General features: G+C 40.5%; 1 protein-coding gene across 1 annotated transcript in view; it reads right to left on the bottom strand.

Annotated features, from left to right (window-relative positions):
* PKHD1 (PKHD1 ciliary IPT domain containing fibrocystin/polyductin) overlaps positions 1-25,010 on the bottom strand; it is a gene marked incomplete at both ends in the record, with an annotated part of 235,736 nt that overhangs the window by 73,344 nt on the left and 137,382 nt on the right. The window contains 6 exons of the mRNA XM_084201664.1: positions 328-482; positions 3,039-3,126; positions 3,784-3,897; positions 11,585-11,722; positions 18,907-19,026; positions 20,800-20,865. Coding sequence (XP_084057790.1) covers positions 328-482; positions 3,039-3,126; positions 3,784-3,897; positions 11,585-11,722; positions 18,907-19,026; positions 20,800-20,865 — 681 coding nt within the window. The remainder of the gene's footprint in view (positions 1-327; positions 483-3,038; positions 3,127-3,783; positions 3,898-11,584; positions 11,723-18,906; positions 19,027-20,799; positions 20,866-25,010) is intronic.

Genomic DNA, 25,010 nt, shown 5'->3' with positions numbered 1-25,010 from the left:
TAATTATTTTCCTGGGTTTTGGCATACCATAGAAATTGTCCCAAGGGCCTAAAATCCTACATTTCTTTTTTGCTTTAAAAGAGGAAAAATTACTTTCTTTCTCTGTGAACCAGTTCAACTTGAACCATCAGAAAGTTTTCCCAAACAATTCAGCAGTGAATTGATTATATTCACAGAAATTCATGTTAAAATCAGCAAGCTAAAAAAGTATATGGAGAAAGAAATGAAGACACCACAAGGAAGTAGAATTGATCCTGTTGAGATATGAAATGGAACGTCAGTACTTCAGAAGAAAACTCTCAAAAAAAGGAAAGAAAAATTCCTTACCAATGTGCCTGTGCAGAAGATGTTCATGAATTCTTATATTATGACCATGGACCTCTTTAAGTGCAACTACTTCAGCTTGGTGGGCTTCATAGGAAGAAGAGCTGATCACTATATCCCCACTTTGATCCCAATCTACTTCATCCTCCACAAAAATCCTGTAACACCATGATATAAACTTAATGTCATTACACTTACAAGAGTTAGGCTCACAAATTTCATTAAAAATGAAGAGTTTTGCTCAGAGAGATCTGAAAAGAAAAAAAAAAAGAAAAAAAAAGGGGAAAAAAAAAAAGTCCACAGGCTATGCTGTAGGAAAAGCCCCTTTAGGGGCTTTCTGCAAAAACAGATGTCTGAAATATGTGGGAGGAAATTAATCCTGAAGCATCTACTTCACACCATTGATTAACAACATATACAGTTCCAGTACAGCATTTCAGAGCTCAAGCTGCCTCTGAAAGACATTTTTGGTGCCAAGAATATTCTCCAGAGCTGAAAGTCAGCTTTGGATTTAGACAACAGCCATGTGCAGGGTCGTGTGTCCGTCCGCACTTGGCATCTAAGCTCTTCCACCAGAGCTTGTTGGTGCTCTAGTAGTGGGTGAAAAGCAATTCAGTTCTCTGAATTGGGCACTTTGAGCAGGATTTGATTCCCTAAACAAGAGCATCTCTTGCTATCTGACGTATCCTAGGGTATCTAAAACATCAGCCAGCAGATGTGACCCGAGACAGCACTGGATCCTGAAGCGTTCCTGGAGATAAATGTGCAAGCCATGGAGGGACCCCAAAAGCATCTCAAAAGAGCCCAAAGACACCTCAAATGGGCCCAAACCATCTGTTTAGGAACCTGAATCCTGCCCTTGGTAGCTGAACACCCTCTAGGCACCAGCACTTAAAACTCTTCTGGCTACTCAACGTTGCACAGAGTCCTGCATTTGTTTGTTCTAATCTTGAACTGAAGATCCCCTTTTACAGTCAAAGTTGGGTTAGTAGTTCAGGGGATTTTTAGCTTCACATAAGGAAAATAAAAGTGCTTAGTGACAGCAAAATGGATAATGATCAGTGTTCATCTCTATTTGATAAACACCTTGTCCTGTTACAGGGTGACTGCTGCTGGCCAGGTGATGATCTAAACTCCTCAGGGAATTATTGAGGTAAAAAGCACTGGGTGAATTCAGACAATGCCTCACATGCAGGCTAGAGTGACAGAAATGCAGAGAGAAAGGAGATTCATAAAGGGATGTTGACAAGTTTTTCCAGAGTCTCTTTCCCCAATATTTTTCAAAGATGAGTAGATTCCAGATGAGTACTTACAGTATACAATACCTGTAAGTATTCAGTAGAGAAATCCACCAAAAATTTATTACTTTTTTTTTTTACTTTTTTTTTTTTTTTGCTTTTTTTATTTTTTGGAATCACTGAATATCTTCTGAAATGGTAGGAAAGTCTTTCCTGAACTGATGAGCTGATTCATACTGGAAAATGATATAGAACAGCTCCTCTCCTTCAATAAAATCCACTTCCTTCATCTTTCATTTTCATTCAGTTTCATATTCCAGCACTGCTTTACCTATTTCCTGTATCCAACCACATTAACTCTTAGCTGGCTTTTGGTAGATTTTTAATGAAAAATCGGGCATTGGTTTTGGTTAGGTTTTTTTTTTCCCTTTCTTTTAACAACTGAAACAACTCTTTGTGTTGTATTTAATGTGCATGCATTAACTCCAAACACTTGCATCTCAGCACCTCATGATATTTCACATAAAATATCTGGGCAGCAACCCAGATCTAGCCTGGATCCATTTCATCCAAGTGTTTAACTGGCATGCTTCAGTCAGAATCTGCTTACTCTGATCTCCCATCTCAGTCAGGGAAGGAAAAGAATTTCCAGAGGGTGGTTCTAAAATTGCAGGATTTGGATCAGGATCAGCGACACAGCAATTCCTAAACAATTAATCTGCACTGAGCACACAGCTCTGAGAGAGATCACAACAGATGAACCCTACTGGTGAGGTCTCTGTGCTTCCACTGCTCATCTTTACAATCATTTCCCTGAATGCTGACACCTCTACCCTGATGGGAACTCTTCCAATAAGGCTTTGTTAGGTCTGGCTAAAAGGCAGGAAAAGGAGGAGGAGGGAGGGAGGGAGGGAGGGAGGGAGGGAGGGAGGAAGGCAGGAAGGAAGGCAGGCAGGCAGGCAGGCAGGAAGGAAGGCAGGAAGGAAGGCAGGAAGGAAGGAAGGAAGGAAGGAAGGAAGGAAGGAAGGAAGGAAGGAAGGAAGGAAGGAAGGAAGGAAGGAAGGAAGGAAGGAAGGAAGGAAGGAAGGAAGGAAGGAAGGAAGGAAGGAAGGAAGGAAGGAAGGAAGGAAGGAAGGAAGGAAGGAAGGAAGGAAGGAAGGAAGGAAGGAAGGAAGGAAGGAAGGAAGGAAGGAAGGAAGGAAGGAAGGAAGGAATTCTCATCTTGATTCATCCTTGGAATTTAGATTTTTTTTAGAATTAAAGTTAATCTGTGTTGGAAGGGACCTTAAAGATCATCAGCTTCCCCATCATGGTGCAATTTTCTGTTACCTAGGTTGCTTTTTTTATCTAGACAGAATTCAAACAGAGCCCATCACAAAGAGAAAGAATAATGCAACTCACAGGAATATTAAATACAAGTCATAGCAACAGGAGCCAAAATTTAATATTTGAAAGCACATTTAGCCAAAATACCACCTTTCATTGCCAGGAGCAACATTAGTTCCCAGATGTGTCCAAGGCATCTTAGGATAAGCACTATAAATTTGCACCTGTCCATAAACTCCTGGGAAAAGAAAAAAAAAGAAAGAACAGAAGGAGGATTTCAAAGGTTAAAGAAAAAGAGGCTTGAGAAGAACTGAAGCAATAACTAAATATATGGGAATCTTTATATTTATTAAAGTATGTTTCTATATTTTATGAGAAGTGTAAGAACAGCACAAAGACTTCACTCAAAATACAAAGTGAAGGAGCAAAAAGTCCTCAATAAAGTAAAATGACCATTGCATGTACAGGCAAGAGAGGGGATTTTAGCAGAGAAGTGTCATTGACACTTATTAGAATTGAAGGAATTACAGACAACAATATCTACCATTCTAAAAAATATCTATACCATATCTAAAAAACCAAAAATCTGAGTAAACAAATTAGGTAAAAACTCCAGGAATGAAAGGTACAAAAAATTATGCGGCTATTATTAATCTTTCTGGACAATAACTTTTTTCCCCCCTCTGGAAAACAGATCAAAAACCAGAGGACAAATCAAAAAAACAGAAACTTTTCATAGAGATTATATGTCTAGAGAAGATTAAATGTTAGCTGTAAAATTTGTCTACCTTTGTTTGAGGTTTATCTGTGCCAAAGGGTAACAGTCACAACAGTGGTAGATTTGGATATTACCAAAAATTAGTTTCCTATGAAAAGTGGAATTCCTGTTTCATACCAATACTCCCGGGGTGCACATTTATATCCTCCAGACGATCACAGTAAATCCCTTCAGAAGCCCGAAGAAGGAACAGCAGCTTTAAATCCCTTTCTAGGGGATATTGCAAAGAACCTGCAATAAAGACAAAACAGCATCAAACCCACCACAAAAATATCAATGGCTTCTGTGATGCTGAAAACGGGAGGGAAATGAGGGGGGGAATATGTGTGAATCTGATTTTAAAGAAATACCAAAATGGCTGAATTAATATTTCCTTTCTCAACCAGTTTTTGCCTTTTTGCTCCTTCACCAGTTGAAAGGTAATCATGCAGCAAGGATGGGAAGAATGGAAAGACTGAGGAAAAAAATTAGGGAAAAAGAAAGTGCCCTAGAAGTTTTGGTGATAAGTCTGCACAGTAAACTGTATTCCAACTTTGCCTTCATTTCTTTCACCAAGGGTAGTTTACAGTTTTAGAGGAAAATGGCCCAGCACTAAACAGATACTAAGGAGGAAAAAGTAGGACAGTTTTTGCCCTGGAGAAATGTATGCGGAGTCCAGTAAAGGAGTTCAACGTTCCTTTAAAATTAGAGATTAAATCAATTATGCAACAGAAAACTGCAGCAGATGTAGAACTAAAATATATATATATGTATCTGTACAAAATTAGCTGCCCTGTCATGTTCTTTTAATATTTAAAAATTACTAGTTTGGAAAAGAGAGTTGATTTTGTATCCTAAAGAAACACTTTGCTTTAAGAACCTTTTTTTATTTAATTGAAATCAATAAAACAATTAATTGTTCCCCATCAGCATCTGACTGATTACTGAGGATATTTAAATTCTCTGTACACCTTTTTAATGAGTAAAAGGCAAAACAATACAAGACTTGCATGTTCCCCATCTAGTATATCTCACACCAGTGAACACATATATTCTCTGGGGACATGGAGGGAATCATTTTTCAGTGTCCATTGTCCACCCAACCAGGTTTGATTTCCTTGTTTAAACTCTCATAACTGTGTTTTGAACAGAGGAAAAGCAGGAATTAGGTTGTTTCCAAATATGCTTTCACAATTTCTCATGTTTTTTACTCCTGGTAACAAAGCATTTGCTATTATAGTTAAGTCAGTTAAAACCGTTTCATATATCCAATACTTAGCTCAATTTTAAAACATTTTTTAAGTAGGCTTCCAGACTTTGCAATCACATACAAAGGATTGGAAATGGAGATTCTATAGGATTAATTGGAAGTTCTCCCTCCCTTAAAATATTTAGGTCTACATTTAGCTAAAAATCATAAATTTTAGTCCCAAAAAGCACAACATATCAAGATATTTTACCCTGTTAAAAAAAAAGCCAAAACCACACAAATAAAAGATACAGACAGAGAGAGAAACAAAGGTCATAATAAAACTATTTTTAATAGAAAATAAAATAAAATTTAAAAGGGAAGATAATATTTACAGAAATTCTTCAGTGGCTGGAAATTGTAATTGGTAAATGACACAAAAGAACACAGTAGTCATCAATCAGTAGAAAAATTCTACTTTGTTTAAGAATATTTAGAAGAAAAATAGGCTTAATGCTTGCTTATTGCCATCAATAGCTCCATTGATTTAAATCAATGGATTTCAGTAACTTGAATGCAAGTCCTAGCAGATACTTTTACAGAAAACCTGTTGGACTATTAAGGTGGACTCTTCAGTAATTTTGGGATCACTCACTATGTCTGAGAGCCCTTGAAGAAAGCTAATATAGTGCCAATATTTCAAACAAAGATAAAAGTAAGAGCCCCAGGTAATTACAGGCCTGTCACCTTGACACTGATTCTGGGGGAAAAATAAATAAAAATGGAATGTCCAACTCAGAACAAAATTAATAAATCATTAAAGGTGGATGATATAATTAATGCCAATCAACCTGCTTTTATAGAAAAAAGGTCCTGTGAGACTTCCTTGTTATCATGTCCTAATGAGATTGCAGGTCTAGTTGATAAAGATAATAGCTTTGATACTGTATAATTGGCTTCTCCAAGGCACTTGGCTTAGTAGCACAAAACTTCATGATTAACAAACTATGTGAGTGCAGCAGGAACATGGCACACACTAATTTACAGCCTGAGCGACTGGAATGGGGGCATGGACTCAACCAGGTCTGGTCCTGCAAACCCTGTGGCATTCCATGTTTTATTAGGGACTCAGACTTGTGTGAGGATACTAAAAGTAAGCAGATAAACTGACACAACTGGAGAGAGCAATTGCAAGGATGCTCTAGGAAAGTCAGCAGGAATTTAGAAGTGAAGAATTAGGAAAAAAGTGAAGAATTCTCTAGTGGACGCTGCTTGATCAGGGTGGTTGGATTAAATGATCTTCGGTGATACATTCCAACTTTATCCATTCTGTGATTCTGTAATATTGAGCATAATAAGGAAAGAGGTCTTGAAAAGGTAAGAATCTCTCTGGGAATGAATGGGAAAGAATGAAAAACAAAGGGAAGAGCTGAGTAATGTCTCAGATACACACTTTGGCTGAGTCTAAATAGATTCCAGCAGAATGGCCTATGAAAATGAAGATATGAAAGCAGCAGCTACTTCAGCTTACTCATAAGGAGACTCCAAAATAGTTGGTTCGCACAAGTCACAGAGCTGGGTAAGTTTCAGAACCTTATGAAGTAAGTGGCAATGAAATCACAGCTCTTGTAATAAGTGGTTTTGTTGGATACAGCAACTTGCCACAAACAACAGGAATCATGATTTCTGCAACACATAAGTGAAGGACCTGGGCTTCGAGTGTCCATCTTTGGACTTTGGTTGTGAAAACTTCATATTTCTTGTCCCACTTTTCTGTAGTGAGCAAATGCTACATAAGACCACACCAAACTGCCCAATTCCCCATCCTGCATGAGATGAGTGGAAATGGATCCCCTTTCATGCTCCAGCTGGAAGCCCTGGCAATTTGATGAGCACTCTGATTGATCACAAAGTGAAATACTAATATGCTGCTGGCAGAGGACCAGGAAAAAAGGATACTTGCAACCTGGAAATTACCAAAAGGTGGAAATGTCTGGTGAGATGTGCAGAAAGGATCAGGAGGCACTGAAGACAGAAGCAGGGCTCCCTCAAACATGTGTTCTTCCAATTGCACTACACAGTGCAAAAACCCCCAATCATTTATGATAATCCTGTGTTAATTAACAACCTGATGAGTTAGTAAATTCACCACTGATACCCACTGTCCTGAAGAAGTGTGAGATGCAAATGTTGAGATTGTAACACAGATCTGTTAGCACAGTGGTTTCAGCTGGTTCATAACCCTTCATCAGGTCTAACCCCAGGAGAGGAGAAAAACTACTACGAGAAAAAAGGAGGGAATAAACAGAAGAACAGAAATAGAGATGTGTTTTTTCTACCCAGATTTTCATTTATCCTGGACTGTGGTCTGGATCTAGTTTGTAGAGTTTTAAAAGCATTTTCCATTGTTTTCATATTTCAGTTCTGTTCCAGATGTTCCTCCTGACAGATTTTTGCTGTATTGTTTGGGGTTTTGTGCCATAGCAAAACCCATTCAATTCTTTCCTAGAATAGTGGGTGTTTCCTCCCTTCTAGCCTTCTCTTTTTTTCACAACATAACACTCTGCAACAGCTGTTGCATATAAGAGCAACGAAATCTCTGAGATAGATCTCCTCCCTACACCTGGCAAACAGCCTTTGCTGCATATCTTGCTGGGACCATCTCCTCTATCTCTGTTTCCTGAATCCAAAACTTCTTGGACTTAGGTACCCAGCTGTTTTGAAAACTGTGTCATATTTTCACCAGAAAGTCTGAGGAGCTTTTATTCATTGGTCAATACACAGGTGGACAGCACCTACTGTTGGTTCTCTTCTGGAGCTTCCTTCAGGTGCTCAGGCTGCACTCTGGAAAGCAGCCTGGAATTGCAGCCAAACAAGGAGAACTCACTTGGTTGCCTCTTTCTGCCAAATATACAGAAGATTTCAGAAGTCCTCAGCTCCACATCTCCACAGCTGTGGAGTAGGAACCAACAGCCAGAAGTGGGGGATGAATGAGGAATAAGTGGTGAGACAGGTGAGACAGTAGGATGGGATCTGAGAGTCCCAGTGCCTCCCAAATCCTCTCTGAAAGATGGCAGATATAAGACAGGATAAATGACTGAAGAGTGGGACCTTTTAGCAGAAGTTGCAGATAGGAGGAGACACCTGAGGGTACCCAGAAAGATAGAAAATCCTTATTATTAGGCAACTGACCCATATTTCTGGGGGGAATCATACACCTCATTCAGGTTTTTTAATGTTTTTTTTAATGTAGATTTTCTCTAGATACCTTTATCACTGCCTGCAGGGGCTCCACTGGTTATATTGGATAGACCTCTACTGGAACAGCAGCTCATGTGCTGATGTCCAGATTACACCTAAATTTGGTGTCTAGAGCATGTGAACCATGGTGCAACCAGTTAAAAGAAACTGAATGGCTTGGAAGGGGAAAAAGCCAAACAGGCAGATGCTGAGGGGTTCAGGAAGGGAATCCAAACAGTCATTGAAGGGAATACAAACACTTCAATGAACTTTTCAAACTTTTTCACTTTTTTTTCTGTGATCCAGAATGAAAATACATCTTGCTACACCAACAGAATCCCTTCTTCATACAAGTTGGACAGCTGTGCAGGGATGATGTGTGACTGCAGGGTGGGACTCAGCCCAAAGCCAAAGATGGGACCCACACAACAGAGGTGCTGGAGAAGTTGGAAAAGAGAGTAAATTGTTAAAACTCACTGGTGCCCAAATTACTGCTCTTTATTTACTGCTAACACATGGCCATTTAATGAAATACACTGATTTATCCTTTGACAAATCAGTATGGGGGTTCTTCCTGGAAAAGAGGGGGAATAAATGCATTAGAGCTCTTACCACAAGCAAGATAAGGAGCATTAGAATTGTCTGGGGTTCCCTCTCCAGACTATCAAGCCATGAGCTAATGATGACCTTAGGCTTCTTGCCCCAATGAGTGACATGACTGACAAGCAGCCATCAGGAGATATGTGAAGGAGAGAATGTGACAAGTTGAAACTAAAAAGAGAAATCCTATCTGGATAATTACTTGGTGAGCTCTACTATAAAAAGCAAAAGCAGCCTGCCAGCAAAGAGCAGCTGAGTGCAGTTTAGTTCAGGATGAGTCCAACAGATCAATGTGTGCCAAGTGAACTTCAGCATTTCCTTCAGTTTTATTGGGAGCTGAGGGCTTTGCTCAAACAGGGCATTTTCTGCACTTATTGCCTGAGTTTTAATGCTTGTGGGTTAAAATGGACAGAATCATCCTAGCTGAGAATGGAAAAACAACTGTGAGATGTTGAACTCACCATTTTTTACCTTGTTTTGACACAGATGTGCTAATGATATTTAGCATTTTGCTTTCTCTCTGAACCTCAAACTTCCTTTCATAAGCTGGAAAAATTGCCAACTTTTACAGTATCATGGTGCAGAGAAATAGAAATAAATGGTGTTACTAAAATTCTACTGCAAACATCACCATAAAAGACTTTGAAGGATAAAGTGAAAGAGAGAAACTCCTTATCTTAGAGGCAGGACTATGAAAGTAGAAATAATCAAAAAATTTCCCTGGATCCAACCACACTGAAGGTCTAGGAGCAGCCAGAGAAATTCCTGTGGGAGTAGATCCACACATTTTCCATTGGGTTTTCTGAGAGTTCTGACAGAGTTCTTTGTGGATCTTAAATCATCTCACATCTTCCAGGGATCATAATTCACATGGATTGTGATCATACATTAAAGAGAAAAGTGATGATTGACCCTGCCTGGTCAGTGGTGTTCCAAAAATTCTGATTTCCCAATCATCACTACTCTCTCATCCCAGTTTGCCTGTAAATTATTGTTTCAATAAAATTAATTAGGTTCTTGTTATGGTTGATAAACTCCATTTTACACTGATTTTTTTTTCCTTTCTTACATATTTTCCATCATCATTTAGTTGCTATCCACTTATGGTCATGACTTAACCTTCTGGCTTTGTTTTCTCTCTGCAGAGGAGAAGTCTAGTGCTCTGGAGGACACCAAACCGAGATAAGATGAATTTCTGAACTGGTCATTGTTTTCTGGGAGTTAAAGAGAACAAAATACTCTAGCTTTACCAGAAAGTCTTTGTTTCAGGCCACAGAATTAGAAGGAACAGCATGTGACTAAGATTTCTGCACTGAAAACAGGGCATGGAGGCACAACAGGCAGGACCTGGGGATTTGGCTCACGTGACGCCAGCCTGGGATCCTGCTCAGGCAATGCTGAACGCTGATGTCCACATCTATTAAATCTGTTTACTAAACTGTCTCATTATCTATTTTGTGTCAGGATTTCTTTAGGGTGTGGTGGAGTTGGACAGATGGGCTTCAAAACCCTTCCTTCAGGCGTGGAACAGGCAGGATTGGACAGATGGGCTCCAAGACGTTACCGTAAGGCCTCGAACACATGGGAAGGGAAAGGGGAAGGGAGGAATAAACCTCCACTCCCAGCTCTACATGCAGGCAGAGGAGCCAGTATGAGATGTGGGAAACTGGCAGGGTCTCCACCCATCCATCATCTCACAGCTGAAACAAGGACAGCTCTCCAGGAGATGCTGGACTGTGACTCAACAGCTGCAAATACCTGTTTGGCTTTTAATATGATTACTGCTCACAGATGTGCTGGAGGGGAGTTTGTGCAGAAAAGTGCCTCAATGTTTTTTTAATAAGTGTTTTTAGCAATGAACACATGCTTTTCCTTAAAACCAATATGAAACCATATTTAAAGTGCAAAGGAGTCTAAGTAAGAAATGACTGACAATCTTTTAAGTATATATATTTTTTAACCTCCCAGATTAAGCTTTCCAACCTCTTTTCCCAAAGAAAAACACAAGACAGCAAAATAACTTTTTTGGCCAGTACTATATTAACTAAACAGTCCCTTGAGATTAACAACAAACAAATATTGAAGCAGACTTCCTCAGGAGGTGATTACACAAACAAATTCTCTTTTTAAAGTTCATGAAACCAATCTTGAGAAAGGTCAAGCAATGATCAACAATGTGATCCCAGAGTCCTAAGGATTCCTGTAAGTAAATACAATGCCTGGCTTTAGAAACCTTGATATTTAAAGGGAATTATGTGAGTAATTACTTCAGAGTGGAAAAACACCAATCCTGACTGTGGTAAATAATGTGGAACAGCCCCAGTGACTTTGGGGATTGTGAAACAGCTGGAAGTAGGGGCAAGGTAGTACCTTCCTGTGGTCCTGGTGCTCATCTGTACAGAGGGATGAGAGGAACAAGTGTGCTGAATCCAGCTGTTTCACACCACAGCAGGATTTCCAGGCATTCAGGAAATTCTTCATGACTCTGTTTATGTTGGTTTTAAATATTTCTGTGTCACAAAAAGTGTCCTGCTAATGCCCATAGGCACCAGGCATGGCCTGAACACTGGGGCAGATCCGGGCCTGAGGAATTACTGTCTCATAAAGCAGCCCCAAAGGGAGTAGGGAGGGCTTTTACACATATCAGATAAAATCTCTGCCCCAGTAAAACCAGGAGTGAGGTGCAGTATTTGTAGCACACTGCCATTAAAGGAATAGGTAATTAGCTCCAGTGGGTAATCATCCTGCTCCCCATGGATTCTGGGTGTCCCATTGCAGATACCAGACAGCCACGGGGTGTTAGGCTGGACAGCATGTTTATGGTGACACTTTAAGTCATTCTCCACAGCTTTTTTCCTATCAAGAGCAGAAATAAACCCTGGGCATCCCAAAGATCAGCTGTTCACTCACCCACTCTCAGCACACCCCCCAGCACCACGACACAGGCTGCACTCAGGGTGTTGCTGGAGTTGCTGGGGAACTCGAGAGTCCCCAGGATGTAGAGCCCTCTCAGAGGGGGAAGAGCCACATCCACCAGGACGGTCCTGTCTGGGAAACAAAGCAGAAGGTTGCTTAGTCAATGGCAGCCTGACAACACCACTTACACCACTTGCCAAAAAGAATGTCAACTTTGCTTGAGTTTTGTTATTCAGATTGGTTTTCACAGAATCATGGAATGGCCTGGGTTGAAAGGAACCTTAAACTTCTTCTTGCTCCAACCTCCTGCCATGGGCAGGGACCCCTTCCACTATCCCACGTTTCTCCAAGCCCTGTCCAACCTGGCCTTGGACATTTCCAGGGATGCAGTTTCATCCCCAGCTTCTCTGGGCAACCTATGCCAGGGCCTCACCACCCCCTCAAGAAAGAATTTCATCTTAATATCTAATTTTCAGTTTGAAGCCATTAGCCCTTGTCCTGTCACTCCAGGCCCTTGTAAAGAGTCTCTCCCCATCTTTCCCACTTTTGCCTCATGGAACTGAAGAGGACAAGAGAGTTTTTTTGAAGAGAACAAGAATGACAAAATGCCTCATCCCTGTAGGCATTCAAGGCCAGGTTGGACAGGGCTTCCAGGAGCAACCTGGGACAGTGGAAGATGTCCCTGCCTATAGCAGGAGGTTGGAAAAAGAAGATGCTTAAGGTTCCTTCAAACACTAACCCTTCTAGGGTTCTAGGATTGATGGAAATGGAAAAATATCCATTGGTATCACCTAGTTGCATCATGGTACAAAGAGCCTGCAAGTCCCCACCTTGCCAAGAGCAGTGATCAGGGTGACAAACTGCAGCCACACACTATGAACTACCTCCACTGATCTCTGTTACCACTTTTCCCTCTTTTCGTCTCGGTTTTGCTCTCCCAGGTTCAGTGTATGAAAACTCACCTCTTCCTCAGCATCCCAGAGGAAAGCTTTGCTTACACAAACTCAACCTGCAGGAAGCCAGAGCTCATGGAACCACAGAATCCTTAAGGCTGGAAAAGAGCTCTGAGATCACCACCAGGTCCACCATGAGTTCCATTCTGCATTCATATTCCCTTCTAAAAATCAGTTAACAATTACCAGGGCAAAGCACCATTCCCTCAGATCCATAAAGAGAAAGCAAGGGGGATAGTTTTATATTTCAGAACAGAGTGGAAACTTTTGTGGCTTGAGCACAATGACAACATCACCGATGCTTCCTAAAGCTGCAAGTTTGCAGCCTGGAAACCTTTAAAATGTCTCTTAAGTGTTCCAAAGAGGACATGAGCAAGGATGTAAATGGTGGATCATTTAAGAGGTAGCCCACTGCACAGAGGTGAATTCCACCCCCAGGGCTCATCTAATGCTCTTGGATGTCACTAAGAGCTTCTCAGTTGATTGCACTGGAAAACAGCTCAGGCCCTGAAACTGTGGTTTCCATTCCCTTCCATTATTGACAAGAGTAACAGTATGGTGCATCTCACAGTCAGTGGGTAAAAAAAGGAAGAAGGAAAAGCGAGGTGTCCCCTAACAAGGGGCTCAATAATATGATCTAATAATGGCTTTCATTGAAAAAGATTGCAGGAAAAAAAAATCTTCAACATAACGACAGCCCTACCCTACACAGAGATCTTCTGTGACTCTCGTTGTTTTCATAAGCATTCATTGCAAGGCACAGATACAAAAAAATGAGAGATTAAGGAACACACATATTTTTCTGGTGTATTTTGACAGAGGGCTGAGAATGGGACACTTGAAACCAGTTTTGTGTGGAATATAAGAACCATGAAGTGTCTTGGGAAGTGGCTCAGCTACTTAACAGTTTCACTTCTGCCTGTGGACATTGGCAACTGCTGTGGATGGGAACAAAAATGACCACAAAATGGGTAGCACAGAGAAAGTCCTTGCCAAAAATCATGTAAACAGAAGTTGGCTCAAACTATTTCGCACATGGATTTAAAAAAAAATTCCAAGCCTTGTTTGCAGGAAACATAATCAATACGATTCTGTGAAAACCTACATGAAGTACACTCAGAATTGGACTGAAAGAAAATATTAGTAGCATTTTCTAGTTTTTTACTCCTTGGTTTTGCAACCCTGTAGTTTCACAACTTCCAGGGAAAGGAAAATTATATTTCAGGTTCTGTTTTCAGGCTTAGAGTTCTGGCTCTGCTTACAGACTTGTTTCTCTCCTACCTACATATTCCTGCCTTTATCCCTGTGAGTCAATTATCCCACCTCTTCCTTTTTCCCCTCTGCATTTTCATCCTTTCTCTCTGGCCATGAACACCCTGAAAACCCTGGATGTTTGTTCTCAAGCGCTATGCCAAGTACAGCAGCAAGCCATGGTTACTCTGAACCCCTCATCCCAAAACAAATTCCCTGCATCCTTGGGCTGAAACATCTTTCAAGCATGTAAAATTTTCACAGCATTCAGATGAAGTAAGTCTCTAGGGAGCAAGTGCATTTTTTTCCCCTCTAAATCTTATGGTGTTAGTACTTCATATATTTTTACAGGCATGAAAAGATTCCTGTCTATAATCTCTTTAAAGGACAGGTACAGTCCCATGTCCTGCAGAGCTGTGAAGGGAAGGCTCAGGTCATGAGGATATGAAACAGAGGAGAATAAAGAGGGAGATGTTAAAATGGTATCTCTCAGACAGAAGGGGAATCAAGTTTGTGAAATCACAGCTCAAGAATGTGGCAAAAAGCTGCAGTTGACAAAGGCCATAAGTATATTCATCAAACACAGGCTGAAACATTTTTACAAGGAAGAGAAGCAGTGCTCCCAGGCATGCCATTTATATGTCACATTTCAGTCTAGAACAGAGGTTTTTTGCTGAGTTGCACATCTTCCTAAAAAAGGTTTTATAAAGGAAATGCTGACTGCTCTGTATCTATGGCATCATGTGTGTGAGCCTTGAAACAGAGGAGTGAGAAATTCCCCCACTCAGAGATATCTTTGCAAACCTAGAGTTTCCTCATTTTAAAAGGACAACAGTCTGGGGTGTGATGCTTGGGGTGTGAAGTTTTCAGGGGGTGAAATGTGGCTCTGCAGAAACAACAGAACACTCCTTTGAGGGGGAAATAGTCTTTTCACACTTGGGGAGGAAAGCAAACAGATTCAAAGGCAACATCCTTACAGAATACACTCATTTACCTTGTAGAGGGAGATATGACTTAGCAGTTAAAATGATAGACTTTAGGTCACTGAGCTCAAAGGATTTACCTTCAGAGAAAGGCAAACTGGAGCTGTATTCCCACCATGAAAATATTCATATAACAGCAAGAAATCACATTCAGCAAACCATAGTTTGAGCTTGAGAACAGGGCAATATTTCATTGTACATACACTTTCTTCAGACAAAAAGCTCAGGTAGGCCAGAGTCTTAATGTTCATATGTACAATACTGAGAAGGCATTAATGACTACAGCAATGACACAAAATGCCTTTGATCAGCCACATTGCTGTATAAAACACCATAGCATGCCATTGAATGGAAATCAGGCACAACAGAGGAGCTATTATATGGGATACAGTACTCCAGCATTCATCTCTTCAAACAGAAAAACTTCAAAGAATATCAAAATCAGAAAATGAAGAACAGAGTGAATTCCACCACTGGAGAGGAAAAAAAAAAAAAAACGAAGATAGAAATTGCCAGAGGCTACATGATATCATATCAATACCCTTCAAAACAGCATTCCTTTGCTTGGAATTATAACACATTCTCCTTCCACCCAGAGCACACTGCATCAGGAGTGTGCCACCCTAAAAACCACAAACCCAAGCCCTGAAAATCCCAGGGCTTTGGGAAGCTGATGCCACTGCTGGCTGCTGAAATGGCATAACTAAGCTCCTTTGGCTTGCTTTCCAAGGTGGTGTGGCTGCTGAAGCCTGATGCATGTGACAGGTCCTTGTGGGATGGATGTGGCTCTGGAGGATGAACCTCCAGGGATTAAAGCACAAGCTGTGGCAGCCTGAGCTGAGGATTTCCAGATCAGGCTGGAAGAGACTCATATCCACTGGGGAGACAGACACTGATGGGAATTGTAGCAATACTAAAAGCCACTTTCACATCAGGAACCCACCTTTGTTGCAAGTGAAAGTCATCCTTGTACTAAGTCTGTGAAGTCAAACAGGGCAAAAAAAGAAAGACCTTAGTACACAACCCAAATTCCCAAGCTTGTCCAGATCTCTAGATGTCAAGCAGACACCAAGCAAGAACACAAAAACCTGGTTTCTAATATGTATTTTTTGCTAATAGAGGCATTTTCTACCTTTTCAAACCTTCCTGAGACCAGCCCATGAGGTAGCCCTAATGTTGCAGTTCTTCTTATTTTGTTAAATAAGCAAACTGAAGCCTTCAATAGCTAAATTTAGACAGTGCCCCAGTTCTCCAGTGAACTCTAGGAATCCACATTCGGTCAAAGATTTCAACAGTGTCTGACCAAAGTCTTTCCCTGTACTTCTTCACACTAGAAATGAGAACTAAGCATCTATTATTTGCTTTTATGACCCGAAAACTGATCTATTATTTCCTTTTATGACTCTAAAACTGTTCTTTGGGGGCTAAAAGGATTGAGCCAGTCATGCACAGCATACCAGAAGCAACCTCATGTCTTGGCTTTCAACCAGAAAATCATTGTAGATGGCTCTCAGAAGATAATTTTAAGTAACCAGAAGACAGCAAAGAGTAAGACACAGCTGCATCTCACCAGGAGTGAATCACAAAAACTTATTCTGGTGTGCATAGCAGCACAAAGTTTGGGTAGTTTCTAGAATATTTGTTCTCATGAGAACAAACTCTCACCTTTTTGAAGCCATCTGGAGTCATTCTGAGTTTAGCAGGGTCTGCACAAGCCAGTGGAAAAGGGAAGAGAAACATCCATAAAATGCTACAATTGAGCATACATTTTAAAATTGTTGATTTCATTTTAGATTTTGGGTCCAAGCAAGGGGCTGGCTTGCTTTGGATCCAAGCAAGGGGCTTGCTTTCTTTGAACTGGAGACTCAAACACTTGTGGCAGCAAAGCAAAGCATGCAAAATGGACAGAAAATTCATCTTGCCTAACTTCATTTTTAGTGCATTTACTTGAGCAACAAATCCAGTTCCCTTATCACCTGGTGAGGACCATGACTGTAATTGAAGACCTAGTACTCTGTTGACTCCAATGCCAGTGATTGTCTCAACACCTCCAAACCAGCAGGACTGAAGAGGGAGAGCAGAAATGAAATAGAGAGAGGGTGACCAGAAAAGGAAGAGATGAAACAAAATTGGTGGTGTGATAGACAGCTTGTGTTTGTGTTCATGTCTGTGTTCTCAGGATAAAATCAAAAGAGGATTCCAGAAAGGTACTGGAGAGGAGAATAATTTCTGTACATCAACCAACACACACGTTTACTCTGGCAATGGGAGCGAAGAGATTTTTTTATGGAATCATGGAATAACCTGGGTTGGAAGGGACTCACGAGGATCACTGAGTTCAGCTCCTGGCCCTGCACAGAACAGCCCCAGGAACCCCACTGTGTGTCTCAGAGTATGATCCAGACCCTTCCCCAGAATCATTGCCCTTCTCTGCACATGCTCCAGCTCCTCAGGAAACACTGAAGAGTTTTATTCATCGTGCATCACAAACTCATCCTTCATCTTCTACTCTCTTGATCTGATCTAAACAACAGAACTCCAAACCCTCAGCCAAACCTATTTATTTATTAATTTTTTTATTCCCTGCTTCTGTGCAAATTGTGATTTGCCTCTGTGCCCCTTCATATCTGCATCTGATGGTGAAGACTGGAATGTTCTGGTCTTACAGCAGTACTGGGCTGATATTGGTGAACCGGTTATCACAGAATCACAGATTCATTAAGGATGGAAAAGACCTCCTAGACCAGCAAGTCCAACCTGTGACCAATCCCCACCTTGTCACCAGCCCAGAGCACTGAGTGCCACCTCCAGACATTCCTTGGGCACCTCCAGGGATGGGGACTCCACTACCTCCCTGGACAGCCCTTTCCAATTCCTGACCACCCTTTCCATGCAGAAATTCTTCCTGAACTCCAACTTTATCTCCTCTTCAGCTCAATGTAAGTTCCCCCCAAAAGTGAAGAAAAATAATATTTTTAAAAGCACAGGCTTTAGGGTTTTTTTCATATTTATTAGAAAATTAAAGATTAAACGAAATAGATATTGAAGGTGGATTGTAATTCTTAATGTAACCTTCAATTTTACATATATATATGTGGAGGGAAATGTTTGTGTTGGTGTTTGGGCATGGAATTTCAGTCATAGTGAGGGTTTATCTTCATAGGTATATATACATAATCCTTAATGACACAGGCCAGAGAAGCCCTAGCCATGACTGAAGCTCCATGCCCAAACACCAACACAAACACTTCCTTCTACAAAAGCCATAAACCAAAAACCAAAACCAGGTAGGTGAGGAATAGACATGAAGTGGTGTTATCCACATTTCACATTTCCAGAAGTGGAGCTGTGGTAGGTAGAGAGACTTAACTGGTTTCAAACAAATGAGAAGGAGACAGCATCAGGTTCTGTGAATATTTCAGGTACATATCAAACAATATTAATTGGATCATTCAATAGTTATATCTGGAAACGACCTCAGGACCTCATGTAGTCCAACTTCATGATCAAAGGAGGGTCAGCTCTTATGTAAAATGGCTATCTATCATAAGCTTTTCTCCGGATTTTATTGCAAATTCCCTAACACATTTACTGAAATCCAGTTTTCATGCAGTAATATTGTATGGTGAGTGGGGATTTAAATGTAACTCAAGTTGAAATACAGGCCTAAAGTATCTAGGAGGCATCCATGGCAAATGATTTGAGATATTACTATTGATAAGTAGGAATTGCTACAGAAAAATAAAATGGAAGGTGATGCAGTTTCAGAAATGTAAAATATTATTCTTGCACAAAACACAGAGAGAGATGTGTCAAGAGATGAGCTCTTTGTGAGCTGTGGTTCCGTGTCTTACAATTTGTCTTCTGAATTAAGGTCCCTGCACATACACCAGCTTGAATGTCAGTATAAGTGCTTGTGTTGGTGTGTATGGGAAAATGGAAAATAATTACCATTCTTTTCCAAAAACCACATTTTTGTACTGCAGTCTGTGTGACTAGGAACAAATATGGGGTCCTCTGGAATGTCCACCAGGACCAAGGAGTCCATATTGGAACACAATTATTAATCCCACCATAGGCAGAGCCCAGCACCTCCACAGAATTTAAACACCTTTCCTTCCTCACATACTTGGCAAGATGATGACATCTTCCCCAGGGCCTGGGATGCTGCCATTGGATCCACCCCAGCCTTTTCCCACACCATTCCACGTCTCTGGGAGTGACCATTTCAAGACAGCACAAGAAGGAACTAAAAACAGAACACATAAAGACAGAATTATCATTTTCTGAAGCTGGAAGAATTACCATTTCTTTGATAGTCAAGCATCTGTGACATTAACATCCTCCTTTTGTCGCTGCTAACTGTTCTTTGTTATTTTCCATCTTTAAAGAAAATTGATTGAATTCCTGGGCCACAGGAATTTCCATACTTTCCCAAAGTATGAGAAATTTAAAATAATTAGTGATCAAATATTACAAGCTTGCTAACACCCAGAAAAGCAATTTTCCAATTCTAAAGGGTGACCAAGACCTGCCTTGAAAAAGCAGCTTGACCACGACACAGGGAAACTCCTGCTCCTTCTCCAAAATTTTCCTTTTCAGGTTAATCCAAAAGAAAAATCATGAGCCTTAGGAAAATATTGGAAGAAACTGAGTTCACAAAATGCAAGTTCTTGACTTGAACTTGTATTTTAGAGAGATAACTAGCCAAGCTCCATAAATTAATTGTCACTAAAGAGAGGAAGGGAAGCCTTCAAGGGAAAATCCTGCACACTAAGTTTAGTAAATCCTAGACTAATGCAGGCAGGGCCTCCCTCTGGAGGCCTCTGCAAGTACCTACTTCTGTCCTTCCTTTGTAAAGGGAATTCTGGCATTTTTTTCTTGAGGGAAGCTTCTTTGGGGATTGAAAATATGGGAGCAAGCACATGCCCAAGTTTTGGGGGCTAGACCCAGCTCAGTAATATTGTGGTGTACAAAAAACCTCTGTTGTCAGCATAGGGAAACAGAGAAATCAAACCCATGTCGAGTTCCTTAAGTTTGGGTCTGTCTCTCCAATTACTTGTTTGTTCTGGGAGAAAAACCCTGCCAAAATATCTCTAAACCCTTTTTCCACATAAGTGATTATTGTTAATACATGAAATAGCAAGGCAGCTAATATGGTTCCTTAAGTTTAAGCTTTCACATTTTTCAGATTGTATTCTGCCTTAGTGTGTGACTCTGAACTTTGTATAAAGTGCTAGCAAGTTCTCCTCACAGTTCAGTCAGACAAAACAATCCTTTTCCAGCCTGAGAGCCAAGGACACCATTGCAGCTAAAGGCCCAAAAAGTAAAACAAGAGCGAATTGAGGAGAGCAGTCTGGGAGGATGGGACTTCATAACCTGGAGCTGAAACTAGACAATTAACCCCAATATGTAAATGGACCAAAACTTATAAAAGCATGAAAACTCGTGACCAGTCATCCATTTTGGGTCCATCTTGGGTCCATCTTGGATAGAGCAATGGCCAGGCTCTTGTGCTACCCAAGGTGTATCCTTTGAAGACCTTTCAATAAATCCCTACTTTATTCCTTTAACACTGTCTAACCCTTGTTCCAGGTAGCCTCTCTAAGCAACAATACCCAAAAATATCAAAATCTGGAGGTGTCCCTTGTCTCTGGTATATTTTTCTGTCTGATTCAACATGAAACTGAGCAGTAATATCAGACTGTGGACCACTAAAATACTCTGTAGTCTTACATTCTCCATGACTTTTCTGATCTGCTGTGGTATTTCCCAGGGAAAGTTTATAGTGTTTTATACTATGGAATCACACATTTATCTTGGTAGGTAGTGCTCAATGAAACACTTAAATGAATGGTAGGTAGTGCTCAATGAAACACCTAAATGAAACCAAGAGCCTCTGTTGACTTGATAGATGTACAAAATATTGAAGTGAAAAATAGCAATTTACTCCTGAAAAAGCCATAAAAAAGAAATGGTGTGACTCCCAGACCAATGTTTTCTGTCACAGACTATCACATACCTGGGGTAGGTAAAGCCTCTCTTTCCTTCTCTTTCAGTGTGACCTGAATTAAGTCAGCTCCTGTGACTGAACACAGAGAATTTTAGGGAGTTACAGCAAGGCCTTTCAAATTAACACAAAAAAAATAATAAATCAATTTCCACACATGAATTCCTGACAACATTGTACATTTCTTACAAAAAACATTTCCTTTAAGAGCAACTATACATGTTTTCTAAGCAATTCTTGTCCTTTTTTTATGCATTGAGAAATGATTAAACAAACACATTTTAATTTACAGATACAGAAGGTCTCAAGACAACTCATTAGAAAGAGCTAAAAAGAAAACATTCAACAACCAGAAATTCTAGGCTGGAACTCGAATCTCATTTATCCCACTATAAATCCACAGCAGTTCCACTCACATAAGTGATATCACACCACTGAATGCATAATGTATTAACTGGCTCAAACAGCGAAATACAGCTTTGTTTTGTAGTTTGGTTTGGATTTTTTTTTTTCCCCCAAAATCTGGCATCTGAAAGAGATGCTTTAATTAGCCAGACTTTATAGACTGGAGACAGGGACCCTGTGTTCTCTGCTGTGAAAAGGGGTCAGCAGCAATTATCACAGTGGTAACCTTTGTGCCCGTGTATTGTCAGCAGGAGAAGGGCCAGAATAATGCAAATCAAAGAGGAGCAGGAGAAAGCTGCTTCAGACCCAGCTAAAATCCCACCTCCTCTTCATCTCCAGTGGCATATAAAGGCACTTCCTTTCAGTCACCAGACTGGAACAACTGTAGGTTAAAATAGAAACACTCCGACAAACAAATAAATCTCCTGTCCTCTGCCCAGCCCCTTATGGTGACCCTAAAGTGTTGTTGGAAGATTTTTTTGGGGGGTAGTAGAATTGTATCAATGAAGCCATTGTCAGAAGTTTCCTCAGTTCCAGAACACGCCTGGAACTTTCCTCTGTGTGCATCAGCCCACCGATGGGATTTCATGCCATATTGTAATTTACTTATTTTATCTTTAAACAAGTCTCTGTACTTTTAAATTGTGAAACCCATCCTTCCCTACCTCCCTCCTTTTCTCCCAGTGCAACTGAGCAAATTTAAAATAACTGAGGTTCATTAATTTTAAGTGTTCAATAAATTAGTATGAATAATCAAAAAACTTGATTCTTTCTGATAATTACTATTTGATGTCAGTTGAAAGCACTCGATTGAGTTAGCAGCATATGCTCCTATGCCAAATGAGGCTTCCATAATTAAATAGAAACTGATTCCATGAGGTTTTTCTCCTGTCTGATTAATTAGTAATCAGGTGCCTCAGCCCTGTTCTTCAGTGACACCTTCTCTCCCAAAGGTAGCTGGGATCTGATCCACGTATCAGTCAAATCAATCTGCCCCAAACCATCACACAGAGCTCACACTGAACAGCAGCATGCCTTGAGTGGCCACAAGGTGAACATTAGAGGGGAAAAACATGACATGAAACTGCTAATTTAAAGCCTCTGACACAGCTCTTGTGGCTTTCAGACAATACATCTGTGTGAACTTTTATGGTTATGGTATTTTTCCTTCTCACACAGGACAAAACAGTTGCCAAAGCTGATGAAACAGGCTTAGGAAAAACAAGACAACCAAGGCTTGACAATATCCTTTTTCACCTCAATATATTTTGAGAGGTTTGTTGGGTTTGGTTTTGGTTTTTTTTTTTGGCTTACTTTTGCAGGCACTAGAGTGAAATCATCTAATTAAGGATGTTTGTATTTTTCAGAGAAAAGCTGTTCTAATTAAATCCTGAGGGGACATAAAACTTGATCAATATGGTGCATAGACCTTGTAATGGGGTTCAGTCCCCTTATATGGTGAAGAAAGGAACAATTATGCCTTAATTCAGTACAGAGTTTTATCATTGCCCTGTTCAGAGTCAGGGCAATAATAAAAGTCTCTCATATTTGAAGTGTCATCCCACCAGAGAGCATGACAATTCAAACCATTATAAGTCATTTATATTCTTGACATGAGCATAAGAGTCAGGGACAGAATTCTCCCCAGAACTCTCCACATCCTTGCAGCTTGTACAGTTATTTACATCCTTGTAACTTGTACAATTATTCACATCCATGGGGTGTAAAGTGCACCAGTTGTGAATCAGCAGTGTTTCGTTGCCTTTCCCCACAAATACTCCTAAAAACTGATCAAGAAAGGTAAAGGCCTTGGGATTAATCAAGGCTACAGTGACACAGTCCTTCTGGTGGTTTTGTTTTGCTGCTGAGTAGGTTATCACTGGGTTTTGCAGGACAGGAAGAGATACAGGCGCTACAGATGAAGGACATCATTAGTAAACATTGAATTAAGGTGACTCTTGGCAAAATGTAGTTATAAGGCTCCAGGGTTTAGTTGTATAAAACCTTTATAAGGCTCATCAATTTTCTGCCTTATTACAGCTCCTCCTGGATGTTTGGGCTGTGGATCATAAATATAGGCCTTCTGGATGATACTGCTGGTAACTTTTCCTGGTTCAGGGCTCCTTGAGTGAACATGAAGGAGGAGCAACTCAGTCTTTTATCAGCTTTGCAGTGACTCGGAATTTTGCCTGTGGATATTAGGAAGGGCTGAAACTAGGATAAATGGCTCCAATAGCCTGACTTACAAATAACAAGCAGCTCCATGCTATTTAACATCAATTGGGCTAACATCCATCACCGGGAAATCAAAACTTTTTAGACAGCACAATCAACAACACAGTGAGACACACCTCTAGAAACTGGAGAACTTAGGAGGGGGTGTTTTGTCATCCCCCATGAGGATCTTCTGTAGGAGATACCCAGAAGTGTGATACAATGAGGACAATGTATTAGGGAAAAGAGGTGTCAAAACCTGTTTTATGTGCATATAAATAGATAGATAGATACAATTTTATTTTTATTTTTATATATATATATATATATATATACACACACACACACATATATATATACATATACACACACACATGTGTATGTATATATGTCTTTGGGTAGATGGACACAGATTCTTGCTTACAGCAGATTGGCATTGGTGTAAAATTCGTCCTGCAGACATCACATAATCAAAAAATCAACCCTGACAGGATTATAAGGGCATTTCGTTGTCTTATTTCTGTAACTGCTGCACTTCTCTGCTTCCATGCCAGAAGGACAGGAGCTCACCCATACAGAGAAGGTTGCTTCTTCTCTTTTTGTCTATTACAAAAATCAAGCAACTGAGGGAATGGGGCGGTGGGGTCTCAGCCTGGAGAAAAAAGAGTCCCAGGGAGGATGCCATTGCTCTCTGCAACTCCCTGGAGTGAGGTCATAGCCAGGCGGGTGTTGGTCTCTTCTCCTAGGTAATGAGCAAGAGGACAAGAGGAAATGGCCTCAAACTGCACTAGGAGAGGTTCAGGTTGGGCATCAGGAAGAATTTCTTTTTTGGAAGGGTGGTTAAGCATTGCTACAGACTGCCCGGGAAGTTTGTAGAGTCACGACGCCTGGAACTGTTAAAAAAATTCCTGGATCTGGCACTCAGTGCTCTGGTCTGGGGGACAAGGTGGGGATGGATCACAGGCTGGACCTGGTGGCCTTGAAGGTCTTTTCCAACACAAATCATTTTATGATTGTAAGATTACAATGGGCACCTCTTTGCAAAGAACTGACTTTTATTTCATTGAAGCGACTGAGCAGCCCACATCTGGCCAATTGGCCCTCTGAAAAAGCTGATATGGGTGAGTTTTATCTGGCTGGAAGAAAAGCTTCATCCCTGTACAATCAGTCCTCTGTAAAGAATTAACTCCATTCTTCATGTCTTTCACCTAGGATTCTCCTTTACCCCCAAGCAATAGGGCTGCAGAAAATATCTGTGTTTATTTATTTTCTGTATTTTCATATTAAAAACAAACATTCTTTAGAGCGTTTTTTGCCCTATACAAAGCAATTACAGAAACCCACAGAGCCTAATGGAAGTGAGGTCATTCTTTAGGAATCCAGAAAAGACAATAAGTATAATCAAATTATTTTTTTAGAACTATGGAAATTGTAAACCTGCTTCTGACACAGCAGTAATGTGAGGTTCAGCCTTAGGCCCTCTTAACAACTCACACATGAGCAGCCTGAGCAAAGTCAGCAGGATGACCCATCTGCATAAAAGTTGTGTCTACTGAAAAATGTATTTGGGATAAATATAAAGTTTGATAATACTTTCAGTGATG

This window comes from Fringilla coelebs (assembly GCF_963513975.1).
Source record: "Fringilla coelebs genome assembly, chromosome: 3".
In the NCBI taxonomy this organism is placed as follows: Eukaryota; Metazoa; Chordata; class Aves; order Passeriformes; family Fringillidae; genus Fringilla; species Fringilla coelebs.
The sequence above is the reverse complement of the archived record's forward strand: the minus strand, read 5'-3'. Positions and strand labels throughout refer to the sequence as shown.